This window comes from Ranitomeya variabilis, chromosome 1, assembly GCF_051348905.1.
Source record: "Ranitomeya variabilis isolate aRanVar5 chromosome 1, aRanVar5.hap1, whole genome shotgun sequence".
Classification (NCBI taxonomy): Eukaryota; Metazoa; Chordata; class Amphibia; order Anura; family Dendrobatidae; genus Ranitomeya; species Ranitomeya variabilis.
The window spans coordinates 133,771,456-133,786,593 of record NC_135232.1 but is presented as its reverse complement, the minus strand read 5'-3'; the positions used below and the strand labels follow the sequence as shown (position 1 = coordinate 133,786,593).

General features: G+C 43.7%; 1 protein-coding gene across 1 annotated transcript in view; it reads right to left on the bottom strand.

The window, feature by feature from the left end:
* Positions 1-15,138, bottom strand: part of ADGRV1 (adhesion G protein-coupled receptor V1) — a 742,217-nt gene that overhangs the window by 411,138 nt on the left and 315,941 nt on the right. The window contains exons 53-57 of the mRNA XM_077289021.1: positions 12,134-12,338; positions 11,882-12,028; positions 7,964-8,219; positions 3,699-3,901; positions 1,915-2,091 (exon numbers count right to left, since the gene is read on the bottom strand). Of these exons, the coding sequence (XP_077145136.1) occupies positions 1,915-2,091; positions 3,699-3,901; positions 7,964-8,219; positions 11,882-12,028; positions 12,134-12,338 (988 nt within the window). The remainder of the gene's footprint in view (positions 1-1,914; positions 2,092-3,698; positions 3,902-7,963; positions 8,220-11,881; positions 12,029-12,133; positions 12,339-15,138) is intronic.

The following is a 15,138-nucleotide window of genomic DNA, read 5'->3' as shown; positions in this document are numbered from 1 at the left end:
GCAGCTGTCTTCCCCATGATTGTGGAGCCTACTGAAACAGACTAAGGAACCTTTGCAGGTGTTTTTTTATTAACTTTTCTAAATTACTGAGATAATGACTTAGGGGGTTTTCATTGGCTGTAAGCCATAATCATCAACATTAACAGAAACAAACACTTGAAATAGATCACTCTGTTTGTAATGACTCTATATAATATGAGTTTCACTTTTTGTATTGAAGAACTGAAATCAATTAACTTTTTGATGATATTCTAATTTTGTGAGACGCATCTGTACATTTGTACTGGTCCAGAATTACAGCCTATATAATTGTACAGAGATGTGTTCATATTTTGTAGATTAAATCTCTCATCATTCCAAGCTTTAAAGGGGTACTCTGGGGTCATAAAAATGCCTATCAATCTACAATCTGTATGAAATTAAGGCTCGCGCCCCTCTGCCTCTTCTTGTATGTAACTCCAAGTGATTTTAGTATTTTTCCCTGTGTCCTCACATCACAGCACTGCTGCTGCTCCTGAGTGCCTCCCGCCCTTATGAGATAGCTAGGTCAGAGATGAGGGTGTGTGACTTTTGTCGTCTTGCTGCAAGCACCATCCTTTGATCTGACTCTTGTTCTTCACTACCTGCCTGTTCCTTTACAGCTTGTATATGATCTGTCAAGTAGAGTAAAGGCCCCGTCTCACTAAGCGATTTACCAACGATCACGACCAGCGATATGACCTGGCCGTGATCGTTGGTAAGTCGCTGTGTGGTCGCTGGGGAGCTGTCACACAGACAGCTCTCTCCAGCGACCAACGATCAGGGGAACGACTTCGGCATCGTTGAAACTGTCTTCAACGATGCCGAAGTCCCCCTGCAGCACCCGGGTAACCAGGGTAAACATCGGGTTACTAAGCGCAGGGCCGCTCTTAGTAACCCGATGTTTACCCTGGTTACCAAAAAAAACAAACAGTACATACTCGCCTTTCGGTGTCCCTTGCCGTCTGCTTCCTGGTCTGACTGAGCCGCCGTACACTGAGAGCAGAGCGCAGCGGTGACGTCACTGCTGCGCTCTCACTTCTCACTGTACGGCCGGCAGTCAGTGAGAGCAGGAAGCAGACGGCAAGGGACACCGAAAGGCGAGTATGTACTGTTTGTTTTTTTTGGTAACCAGGGTAAACATCGGGTTACTAAGCGCGGCCCTGCGCTTAGTAACCCGATGTTTACCCTGGTTACCAGTGAAGACATCGCTGGATCGGTGTCACACACACCGATTCAGCAATGTCAGCGGGGCCTCAACGACCAAAAAAAGGTCCAGGCCATTCCGACACGACCAGCGATCTCGCAGCAGGGGCCTGATCGCTGGTACGTGTCACACATAGCGAGATCGCTATGGAGGTCGCTGTTGCGTCACAAAACTTGTGACTCAGCAGCGATCTCGCTAGCGATCTCGCTATGTGAGACGGGGCCTTAAGAGCCATGAAAGCAGGGAGAGGTAAAGGACATGTCACAGATAAGCTGTGGAGGTGCAGGCAGTGTAGAATGAGAATGAAGGGAAGGGAGATATCAAACCCACATGCAGAGTTTGTTAAGCCTTGATAAGTGTACATGGCTTGTATAAGCTGTGGGATGAAGCCATATCCTTGATGTCTGACAAACTTTAAGGAGGAAGGTGGAGAACTCAGGAGCAGCAGAAGTGCTGTGAGGTGAGGTCACAGTGAGAAGTAGTAAAATCACATGAAGAAGGGTATGACCCCATATATTTTTCCACAGAATGCTGATGCTTATCTCGCTGGAGTACACCTTTATAGTATCCACAGAACCGGTTGATAGTGATTTGCTCTTCCATCATAGATTCATCTGTTAACAAGCAGAATTGTGACTGCACTACAATCAAGGTTGTATCAGAATAAATGATGTATCCAGCATATGTACCTTAGTGGCATTGAACTGAAATACACCTCTTGGCTCATCATTCTCCAGGATGATGACTTCACAGATTTCTTCGCCGGGCTTCTTCACAAGAGGCATTCCACTTGAAATGGACGAGTTCACAAACTGGACGTCAGCGATGTTCAAGACAAAGCTTTCATCTAACTCTGGAGTCTCATCCTGAAATGAGATTTCTAATGAGAAATCCAAATGTGGTACAAACCCATCCATGTATTAATATCCACGCTCCACTATGGATTGGAGACGTCAGAGCACGCTGCCCGGGAACTGCATCGGGACATGGACCTTAATTACTATTCAACAACTGCACTGTATTGTTAACGCCCAGAAAATTCACAAATAAATATTTAGTTCTATTTTGATTTGGTTTGATTTCCACCTTTACCCTTAGCAAATTTGATATACTAGTTATGGAAGTGCAATATCCCAAAATATATCTTAATACAAATTCTTTAAAATCTTCTTTCCAAAATATAGAAATTCTACGGTAATATAATACAATTGTCATCACGATTCGGGCCAGATGTAGATGGACGCCCTACTCTGCGGCCTATCAGCGGTTGGGAGTGTGCGGAGGGTATCAGGCACTGCCATGATGCCACTTCTTTCCAGTGCCTTCACCCACCCTGCCACAGACTCTTGGGTTCAGATCTAGGCTAGTTTGTTTTTCTTTTTTCTCTGAAACTCATATACTTATTGTATGGCAGCACAATAAGGGACAATCGTCATTGTATGTACAGATACACTTTTGGGATTTACAGGCTGCTCTGATGGCAACAAACGAGTGGCCAGAAGTGTAAAGATAAATATTTGTTGGACAGTAAAGCTTCAAGGGCTTTATTGCTTATTACTTTAAAAAAAACAAAAAAACATTTTACTACTTTTTAGAAATAAATGCCTAACCAGACTACACTATAATATCGACTTGTGCATTTCAAATAAAAGCTTTTTGTATCGTTTTTGTTTATCTTTTATTTATTATTTATTTATTTACAATCAAACAAGGACCACTGTTTTCTACATCTCTAGTCTGACCCAGACACGTGTAGCGTTTTACTATCCAATAAATATTTATCGTCACGCTACTGACCATTGGATCATCCTTGACCAGCAACGCAGCCTGTAAATCCCGGCTTCACCAAAGACTTCTATCTGTCCTCATATTAGGCACATTCGTTGCCAACTAATCTCCATGGTTTGTCCTGTACACTACATCCAAAGGCGAGCGTAGTTATGAGACAGATAAATCCCCCATCTGAGCAGACGCGCTATCCTATCAGCCTTTTTTTCTATGTATGGAGACATAAAATGAGGCCAAATGCCAAAATTATTTTATGGGGATACAAAGGGGGACCTCATTATTGTATAAGGGCACAAAGAGAGACATCCTAATTAAATGGAGGCACAAAGGGGGCGTTGTGTAGAGGGACAAAAGGGGTCATAATTATTTTGTACAGCTACACAGGGGGGCAATATTATTGTGTGGTGGCACAAGGGGTGCATTTTAGTGCAATGGGACACAAAAGTGGGTTAACTCCACTCCAGAGTGGAGTGGGATTAGTAATGGCTGGTGTTTATGGAGTTTGCATAAAGATGGGGAAGTACTTGCCTGATTTTACAGAATTTTCTAATTGAATTTGCTAAAATATATTCACTAAGCACCTTTTGCCATCACAATGTATCACAATCTGTCACTTTGGAAATACAAGCAATCTAGTTATTAGCTTGGAGGGATATAGGAAATGTATCATTTATCATTTACTTACAGGCAGGATAGTAATATTAACTTGTCCAATCGCTTTGTTTTCTCTCATAATTATGACTTTATCTTTGATTAAATAGTCTTCATATTCTGTAGCTCTGTTTAAAAGCGGCAAGGATATATTTGGCGCAGACTGAAGATAAATGGCAATGTCACCCGCGAAGCCTTGTTCCCTTGTAATCTGCAGAGTTATGATCATAGGATTCCCTGTATATCGAAAAGATAATAAATCCATATTACAGCAAAACATGTGTAACATTCAATACCTATATCACATCAGCTGCAAGGAGGCCGAGTACATATGAGAAATGATATACCATACTTCACTAATAACTGTCAGATCAGCCAATACAATATTGCTAGAGGTCAAGTATGCACGACAGTCTGCTAGAAATATAATACATATATCACATGGTTCTTTACTTCTTACTCAAAAACCTATGAAATAGCACTAGAGGTGCAATGCTGAGCCAACCAACGTGGCGCGATGTTCTCACAGAGGGGTTAGGCTAGCTTGAGATGAGAATTCATAATTAGTTAATAATTGTTCAAGAAGCAGATTAATACAATTCTCATTAAAACAGATCTGTGCTGGCTTTGAAAAGAGCAGCATTGCAATCTGGAATGCTACAGTTGAAACCAGAAGTTTACATACACTATATAAAAAGGCACATATGTATGTTTTTCTCAGAATCTGACATGAAATCAAAATAAACCTTTCCCGTTTTAGGTCAATTAGGATTACCATCATCTATCTATATAATTGTCTAAGGGGTACTTCCGTCTGTTTGTCTGTCACAGAAATCCCAAGTCACTGATTGGTCGCGGCCGGCCGGCCGCGACCAATGAGCGATGGGCACAGTCCGGCCGCGAATTCGCCCTTCCCTACTCCCCTCCAGCCAGTACCCCCTCCCTACTCCCCTCCAGTCAGTGCCAGTGTGTCGCCCCATCCCAGACCAACTTTTTACTATTGATGCTGCCTATGCCTCCTATATCCTGGCCACGACCAATCAGTGATATTGGCATGGGATTTAAACACAGCTTCGGTGATTGGTCGTGCCCGGCCGGCTGCGACCAATGAGCGATGGGCACAGTCCGGCCGCCAATTCGCCCTTCCCTACTCCCCTCCAGCCAGTACCCCCTCCCTACTCCCCTCCAGTCAATGCCAGTGTGTCGCTCCATCCCGGACTAACTTTTTACTATTGATGCTGCCTATGCCTCCTATATCCTGGCCACGACCAATCAGTGATATTGGCATGGGATTTAAACACAGCTTCGGTGATTGGTCGTGCCCGGCCGGCCACGACCAATTAGCGACAGGCGCAGTCTGGCCACGAATTGGCACGGGATTTGAACCACGCTTCGCTGATCGGCCAGCCTGTCGCGACCAATCAGCGATAGTGGCGCGGATTTGAACCCCCACTCACAGCGCGACGTACATACATACATACATATTCTATAATACCTGATGCGTTAGAATCGGGCCACCATCTAGTTATTAATATTTGCCAAATGCAAGAATAATGAGAGAGAATGTTTTAAGGCATTTTTATTAATTACTGCAAAGTCCAAAGTTTACATACATTTCATTAATGTTTGGTACCATCGCCCATAAACTGAATGACTTGGGTCAAAGGTTTGGGATATCCTTCCACAAGCTTCTCACAATAGTTGGTCGTAATTTGGGCCCATTCCTCCAGACAAAACTGGAATAACTGATCCAGGTATGTAGGTCGCCTTGCTTGCAGCGGCCTTTCCAGCTTTGCCCATATATTTTCAATAGGATTGAAAACCATACATATGTGTCTTTTTATATAGTGTATGTAAATTTCTAGTTTCAACTGCATGTGTGCAGCTATACCTAGGAGCCAGGCGCCAAACACCTCTCTGAGAAGTGTGAGCTGCCTTCTACCATTGAATAAACAGGATTCAGGAATTATGTGTCCACTGTACTCTTTGATCACCTATTTATATGAGGAAGGATAGTCTGATGACAGATTTACTTTAAAATGACATACGCACAGTGAATAGCTAAGGCTGAACAGTACTGTGAGTGTTAGGTCTTAAAATTTGACAAATTATAAAGGGCTATACTATGAGGATCTTAAAACAGTCTTTTCTAAATAATCTGTCGTGTACAGGAGGAATAACACTATTCCATTACATGACTTGTATCTAGCATTTCTCACCCATTGTTCCTTTTGTTGGCTTTCTCACTAAATTTTCAGTTGTCTCTGAGTTAGTGGATGACTTTCTGCTGTGATGTCTCTAATACACAAAACCCAGAGACATGAGAGATTCCTGCTCTCCTGTATCTATGTAACACATTTAGAAGCAGCAGCATTGAGGCATGATACAGCCGTACTGAGCAGTGTAGCTGTGAATCCAGTTCTTGGATCATGTAAATGCTTACTAGAAAACTACAGCATGAGTTGCCTGTTTCTCTCTTCTTGTTCTCTCACTGTGTTCATCTTCTCCCTATTCTCCCAGCTCTGTACATTTTTAACCAAGATGTGTTTGGCTGTTTTTCACAGTGAATTTTGAGTTTACGAGGCAGCGAGAGGAGAAGCATATTTCTTTGCTAAGATTTACTGAAATGTTTGTTATGGTTCCTTCCATTATCAATTTATGCAAAGTGTGTTGAACAAACAGTGACCTTTTATAGAAATAAACTGTGTTTAACAATCCACATTCAGAAGTGATGGAAAGCCATGTATGATAGTAAAGGCTGCTGCAGCGCCCCAGAGTCCTGGTCGTTGCAGTACTGTGGCTCCGCCGCTAAGGGGGGCTATGGTACATCTGATGGCACTGAAGGAGTTCATCTGACCAGGTATCACATACACCAATACATTTCACAGTCGGGCCTCCAGGGGGAGCTAAGGGTACTATTCATTAGGCCACTCCTCACATACTGGTAAAACTGGGGGTCAGGCAGGAAGTGAGAGAGAACGCTGACTGGGTTGGAACCAGGCAACACCTTGTGGCAGAGGGTGTTGCAGGGGAAGATTCGGTAGGGTCCCTGTCAGGGGTGGGATCCTGACAGAGGCCTGGCAAACAGAGAGAAAGCTACGGGACCGCGCCTGCACTTCATAGCGGCGGTGCCCTAAGAAAGGACAAGAAGCGAGATTTATTGTGCTGAGTGAGAAACGAGATCAAAGCAAGAAGGAGAATACCAGTAGGAGTCGTGCTGTAAGATCGAGGCAACATTCTACTGAGGCGTAAACAACCGGCGGCCGGAACGCCGAGGAGGTACAGAGCTCTAAGCCATACTTCAAACCAACGGCAGGACAGTCAGTCACAGGTGGGCTGTCTCACTTAAATCACCTACGCAGACATAGGGGGCAACCTTTGGAGAGGGGCGACTCTAGGGTCCCGGAAGAGCTCCGAGCCTACCCGTCATACGGGTGCGTCCCAACCATAACACCTGGGAGGGACGGAAGATTAGCAGAAGATCATCTAATCGAGTTGTGAGGGAACACGAGAAACAGACACAACAGTTGTGGGGACTATCCCGTAAGCACAGCAGGGGAGGACCACAACACATAGCGCTAGCAGGAAGGCACAGATTTCCACCTGCAAGGAGAACTCTGGAGGTGCCATTGGACCGGCCGGACTTGCGCAGCCTGGTGAACCGTATTCCGGACTGAGGACCCAGAGACCTTCAGTAAAGAGGTAAAGAGACTGCAACCTGGTGTCCTCGTTATTTACTGCACCGCACCACCACCACTATCCACATCTATAACTGTACGCCCCTCAGCAGGGTCACGGACCGGGTCTAGCCACCGTGACAACCCCAGAGCAGAGACACAGAGGCCTGGTACCGGGTACCCCTCGGCCCTGCGGCAGTGGGGGCGCTACACTGCCATACATTGTTGTCACCTTTGGAAATCCAGCATTTGTCAAGGTATGTTCACCTAAGGCCTTTTTGTGAAAGCAGTTGTTTTCTGCAGCATTGACGTGGATTTTTCAGATGTATGGAAGAGTTGCAGGAAATAATTTAACAAATCTGCCCTGTGTGAACATACTCTTAGATATAAGGGCATCTACTGTTGCAAGTACACAACCTTCAAATTTGTAACACATAAGTGTAAATCTAATCCTTAATTATTGGGTTTACCAATTTGGACAAAAGTTACAACAACAAACAACACATTAAGCTGTAAATATTGATTCACAGTAATCACATGAGAAAGTTTTGGAACTGAAGAAAGAAATATTTGACATGTACGGTATTTCTAATCCTAGCTGTTAGCTGTACAGATTACCTACCTACAGGTTCATTCACTTTAACAGAAAGCGAATTGATGTGCCAACCAATCACACCATGTGGAGAGTCATTGGGCAGGATGGTCAGCACAGCTGTCGATCTTCTAGGATCCAGTACAGCTCCCCTTCGAGAATCCTGAATATTCACAGTTGTCACCTTTGTAAGGACAACCGTGACAGTCTCTGCAAGCTCAGCTACACTGTCTGCAACAACTGTAATAGTGATTGTGGTGAGGGCCTGGCCTTCGGAGAAGGTAACCTGCACAAAGGAGGGAAAGTGATAGAAGAAACACTGTTTAACTGGCATCTATAATACAAAAATAAATCTGTCACTCCACACTCCAGTGCAGACAATTCTCCTGTCTCCTGATATTCTTTAGTAAAAAAAAGGTGCACTAAGCTTCAGGCTGCAATCTTCATTCCTTCATTATATACAAGTCCGAGCCTGCTTTTGTTTTCAGAGTTTTCTCTTGTGGAAGTGTCCCTCTCAGTAATACATGCTGGATGCGTGTCGGTGTCCATGATGCTTCACTAGCTCTCATTCCTGTATTCATTTTTCGCTCAAGCTCATAAGGAACCTCCCATTCCTCATGCTGACAGACAATGGGGCTGAGATTTGTAGCCCTCCACCCCTCCCTGCAGAGTCTGCTGTGGGTGGTCAATGTCAGAAGCAGATGGACAGCCACCTACAAATCAATCCACCATTATATTTTCTTGAATTTGGGTAAGAACTGAAATTTCTCGAGACAATGCCATGTAATGACCTGTGAGCAAAAAACCCGATAGGGTGCAATTCACATTACAACTACTAGGTGGCCATACATAGCAAATACATTTTGTTTTTAATCTTGAGCCACACATCTTTGGATATGTTGAACCATAACAAAGGTAACAGGGTACATATATACACTGCTCAAAAAAATAAAGGGAACACTAAAATACCACATCCTAGATATCACTGAATGAAATATTTCAATTTCAAATCTTTATTCATTACATAGTTCCAAGAAGTATTGTTTCTCCTTGCGGAGAGTGACATGATAAGCATGTCGAGGTGAGGAGACTTAAAGCCGCAATGCTCCTCTGGGAAATATGCAAATTGTGTCTTCAGAGAGGAAGAGGACTAGAACTCTAGTGCCACCTATTGGAAGTAGCAATCCTAACAGTCAATATCGACCCTTTAAAGGGTCGACATTGACTGTTAGGATTGCTACTTCCAATAGGTGGCACTAGAGTTCTAGTCCTCTTCCTCTCTGAAGAGACAATTTGTTCATTACATAGTGGAATGTGTTTAGAACAATAAAACATAAAAATGATCAATGTAAATCAAAATGAATATCCCATGGAGGTCTGGATTTGGAATGATACTCAAAATCAAAGTGGAAAATCAAATTACAGGCTGATCCAACATCAGTGGAAATGCCTCATGACAAGGAAATGATGCTCAGTAGTGTGTGTGGCCTCCATGTGCCTGAATGATCTCCCTACAATGCCTGGGCATGCTCCTGCTGAGGCGGCGGATGGTCTCCTGAGGGATCTCCTCCCAGACCTGGACTACAGCATCCGCCAACTCCTGGAAAGTCTTTGGTGCAACGTGACGTTGGTGGGTGGTGCGAGACATGATGTCCCAGATGTGTTCAATCGGATTCAGGTCTGGGGAATAGGTGGCCCAGTCCATAGCTTCCATGCCTTCATATTGCAGGAACTGCTGACACACTCCAGCCACATGAAGTCTGGCATTGTCCTGCATTAGGAGGAACCCAGGGCCAACCGCACCAGCATATGGTCTCACAAGGGGTCTGAGCATCTCATCTCGGTACCTAATGGCAGTCAGGCTACCTCTGGCAAGCACATGGAGGGCTGTGCGGCCCTCCAAAGAAATGACACCCCACACCATTACTGAGCCACTGCCAAACCAGTCATGCTGAAGGGTGTTGCAGGCAGCAGATCACTCTTCATGGCGTCTCCAGACTCTGTCACATCTGTCACATGTGCTCAGTGTGAACCTGCTTTCATCTGTAAAGAGCACAGGGTGCCAGTGGCATATTTGCCAATCCTGGTGTTCTGTGGCAAATGCCAATCGTCCTGCACGGTGTTGGGCTGTGAGCACAACCCCCATCTGTGGACGTCGGGCTCTCAGACCATCCTCATGGAGTCTGTTTCTAACCGTTTGTGCAGACACATGCACATTTGTGGCCTGCTGGATGTCATTTTGTAGGGCTCTGGCAGTGCTCTTCCTATTCCACCTTTTACAAAGGCTGAGGGGTAGCAGTCCTGCTGCTGGGTTGTTGCCCTCCTACGGCCCCCTCCATGTCTCCTGGTGTACTGGCCTGTCTCCTGGTATTGCCTCCAGCCTCTGGACACTACGCTGACAGACACAGCAAACCTTCTTGCCACAGCTCGCATTGACGTGCCATCCTGGATGAGCTGCACTACCTGAGCCACTTGTGTGGGTTGTAGAGTCCGTCTCATGCTACCACGAGTGTGAAAGCACAACCAACATTCAAAGGTGACCAAAACATCAGCCAGAAAGCATTGGTACTGAGATGTGGTCTGTGGTCCCCACCTGCAGAACCACTCCTTTATTGAATGTGTCTTGATAATTGCCAATAATTTCCATCTATTGACTATTCCATTTGCACAACAGCATGTGAAATTGATTGTCAAACAGTGCTGCTTCCTAAGTGGACAGTTTGATTTCACAGAAGTTTGATTTAGTTGGAGTTATATTCTGTTGTTTAAGTGTTCAATTTATTTTTTTGAGCAGTGTATACACAAAACAGCTGGCCCATTTTAAAACAGACCATTAAAAATGTTGCCTAATTTTGCATTTAGGAAGCAATGGAATATAAAAAAAATAGTACAAAGAAATCCACAACATTTAACAATTTCAGAAACACTGTAATTTATAGGTGAAATATCATATTTAAAGAGGATGTCCCACAAAAACACATTCCTTTTTCATGAATAGATCTTGGAATAATAATAAGTTCCACAATTGCATTTGTTAAAAAGAAATGTTCCTGTGGTGCGATAAATTATTAATATGTTTCTGCTGTGTACTGTGCAATGGCTGTGTCAGACCATGCATAGCTTCTCCAGTTGACGGTCAGCACAAACCACAGCTCTTGGCCAAGAAAGAGAAGCATAAGTAATTTATAATACTAAGTTAGCACATAGCTGAAAATTTCTGAGGTAACACATTTCCTTGTTTTATCACAGGAAGGAGTGCTTCTGCCAAGTCACCAGTCCTGTGAGCTCATTATACATCAGTCAGTCAATCAGAGGCATTGAAGCTGAGCAGCTGTTGGAGCTCCTCCATCACTGACTTGATTTATGATTAGATCACGAGACTGGTGACGGGGCAAAAACACTAGCTCCTGTCCTAAAACAATGAAATGTGTTACCTCAGGCAATGAAATGTGTTGTCTCAGAAAACAGCAGCTGTATACTCCGCTATAATGAGTGACTTCTGCTTTCCACCCAGACAAGTAGCTGTGGTATGTGCCAACCATGAACTGGAGCAGTCTGTATGGTCGGACACAGCCACTACACAGTACAGCAGTGTAATATTTATAAGATTATCTCAGCACAGGAACCTTTTTTAACCCATCCAATTGAGAAACTTATTATTATTCCACGATCTATTGATTAAAGTTGAGATTACAATGGTCATGGGAAAACCCCTTTAATCACTTCATGACCTTTGACGCACACTTACATCAAAGGTCGTGTCCCTGCCTTTGAGGTGGACTCACACACAAATGTAACATAATGCCTGACTGGAGTACATTTATTTTGCTGGTGACAGATGCACTGAATAAGAATGGCATGCAAAACGTTAGTCCTGATGAATGAGGGTCTTCATCTCCTCTCACATGGATATATAATATGAAATTTTGCAGTATACTAAACACATACCACTCCTGATGCTGGAAATATATCACTAACACTGCCATTGGCAAACCATTCCACCACAACTCGGCCATAGGTTCCATAAAGACGCTCAATGCTAAAGCTGATGAGATTGTCCTGCTCCATCTCCTCTGCTTGCTTCAACAATGAGCTCTAAAATTGACACATAGATATGTTTGGTGAATAAGCTACTGGCTTCATATACAGAGTGTCATAGTAATAATATCATTAGAAAGGTAAATAAAATCACATTATCACCTGAGAAAAGGCAATAACTCCATGGGCGTAGTCATTGGTAGGAATGATTATGGTGACATAGGAATGTAAACCGATCTCTGCTCCTCCTTTCGGGCTTTTCAGCCTTACTCTGAAAGTTTCATCCTCTTCAGGGATTGAATCATCTAGAATATTAACTGCGAATATGGCTTCACTCTGACCAGGCTCAAACTTCAACTCACCTGAACTAGCGGAAAGGTAAAAACAAGGCAACATTAATACAACCAAGCAGAATGGGCTTCACAAGCAAAAAAAGAATAATTTCTAATAGGTATACTTCCAAAAATAAAATGAGGTTTTAGCGTAATGCAGGTAATCTGAATGCAACAGCTGAGACAGCAGGAGAGATCAAGAATCTACTTCTATTTTATTACGGTAACTTAAGAGGGTTAAATGCGAGAAAGATTATCACAGAAAAATTGCAATATGCACAGACAAATATTGGTTAGTACATTACAAGAAATATGTCCTCAAGATAAATTTGGGGTCTACAGTTCAACCTTGGTCTAACCGGGAAGGGTGCAAAAGCTGTATTTGGAGTGTCTAGGGCAACCTTGCGGCTTTCCAGGTCTTGACAAAGTCTAATAGCACTCTCAGTGCCATTTTAACATCAGCCAGGCCCCGTCTCATCTGCAGACTCCCCTCTGCCACACCCGGTACCGTGAGTCTGTGCTGAAAGCAATGGCCCTGCTCACTCATGTCCTCCAATCACCAGCCTAGGTGAGAGTCTCTGGTCATGTATTCTCCAGATGTTTTCAGTAGTTGATCGCCAACGGGTGTTTCCTCGTTCTGGTAAAGTGACTGGCATTGTCTGAGTTTCAGATCTTGACCGGGGTTGCTCTGGTCTTCGGTACATGCCAGCATAGTCTGGATCCCAGGCCTTGACTGGAGTTGTCTGAATCTCGCTCACTGGGTCACGATGTCCCACCTGTCTCGCTCTCCAAGCATATCCCAGTAACTTGGCTGTAGCCTTCCACTGGAGCAGAGCACGGATCTTTCATGCAACTCAGACCTTCTTTGGCACCTGACCGCTCCCGGAGTCTTCTTTGGTGATGGTGGCTGCAAGTCCACCTCGCAGGCATACAACCTGCCCTGGTGCAGGTTCTGGCGCCAACTGCTCTTCTCATTCTGGTCAGGCCTTTTATGTTCAGGAAGTCCTTCCTGTGTGTCACCTGATCAGGTTCAGCAGGCAAATTCACTTCTTATTCAAATCTCCCAGCACAATATGGTTGCTGCTGGGTCATTCCATGTCAAGTGGACCAGTGGTCCCCACTCGACCTTCTCCGATTTTGCTGAAAATTTATAAGGATGTACATGTATGTTTGAAAAGAGGTTCTGTAAATTTTTAGGGCCAGATCTCAAATACATTGGGCACTGTTGACCTTTCACTGGAGGTTCCACCAAGCCTGCGGCTTCAGCTAAGAGGATTTTGCAAACTTTGGCACATAGCCATTAGAGTTCTATACTGGCTATGATGCTGAAATTTGGCATACTAGCTCAACTTTTGCTGCTAAACACGATAAAATTATTACCGGCTATGACAAAACAATATTTGGGCCGCAAGTTTGTGTCAAAGTAGATTGAAAAACGCATCGCATAAAATTTATGCCAAACTTTGCCCATATATAACTCAAGACCAAAAACCAATAGTAACTGGTGCTTTGCCCTGTACACCAAACATCTACATGACTTTGCATTGCTGCAATATCACGGTCAAAGCATATGTATTTGTGGAAATATTCACACCCACATATGATGAAAAACTTAAAAAAAACGAATTTTACCTATTTTTAGGTCAAATTTCTCAAAAAGGGTACCCCTAAAATATATTAATTCTGATATCATTAGAAAGAGCACATTTTTCTCTACAAGAATCATTGTTTTCTTTTTTGGAGTCTCTCAGTTTAAGAAATGAAAAATGCCACTGAACATGGTGTTATTTATTAATACGCAATGAATGGTAACTGCACTATTCAAACCCTTGCGTTGGTCCATGGTGGTTATACCACAACCAATTCCCTAAGAATTGGTATTATAATCCTATTAAGAATTGTAATAATGCTGTCTTTCGAGAATTGGCAGCCCCATCGCCTAGGAGCCATGGCCGATAGCCGTGCAAGGCGAGCCTCGGGCGGTCTCTTTATCGCAGGTTCCGAAGCCTGAGGGTGGGTGTCTTTGCCTAGGATCCCAAGCCTAATATTGGGTATCTTTTGTTGGTTCCCAAGCCATAATGCTCAGTCTAAGTGGTCTGGAATTGTTGCTGAATTTGCAACATAATCGGTTCAGAGAAGCTGTATTGTCGGCCCATTGCTGTTGCAGCTGGTGCTGGAATTATTGCAATGATTGACAGCTCGGGAATCCAGCATGTATCATTTCTCCCAGGCCAGTGAAAGAAGCTAGCTGGTCCATGGATGCATAAAATTTATTAATGCATCATGCTCGTCGACTGAAATTTCAGAAATATTTCCAATCCACCAGTTCCTATCGTAAATGCAGGCAATGTATTGCCCTGGCTGGAGGTTTGCAATTGGCACAAAAGCACATTTCTGATCTGACAGATCTATCTACATGGGCAATGAAAGATGATGGGTCATTTGACACCCTTGAAATGTGAATCTTTTTGTCATCAATTGGCACAAACTGGTGATTTTCTCTTGTTCCAGCAATTGTATGTCCATCTTACCTAGAATCAAGTGTGGCAAGAAGGTTTCTGAGGAAGTGAAGAAAAAGGTGCAGGCATTTTTTTGAGGATGATGAATTCAGTCGAATGTGCCCTGGTAAAAAAGACTATGTATCAGTGCGAATAGCAGGAGACAAAAAGCAGATGCAAAAGCGACTATTACTGAGCAATATGAGGGAAATGTTTGTTGCCTATCGGGATCGGAATGGCCCTGAAATTGGATTTTCCAAGTTTTGTGAGCTTCGGCCAAAGTGGTGCGTAACCGTTGGATCTGCTAGAACACATTCCGTTTGTGTGTGTACCATTC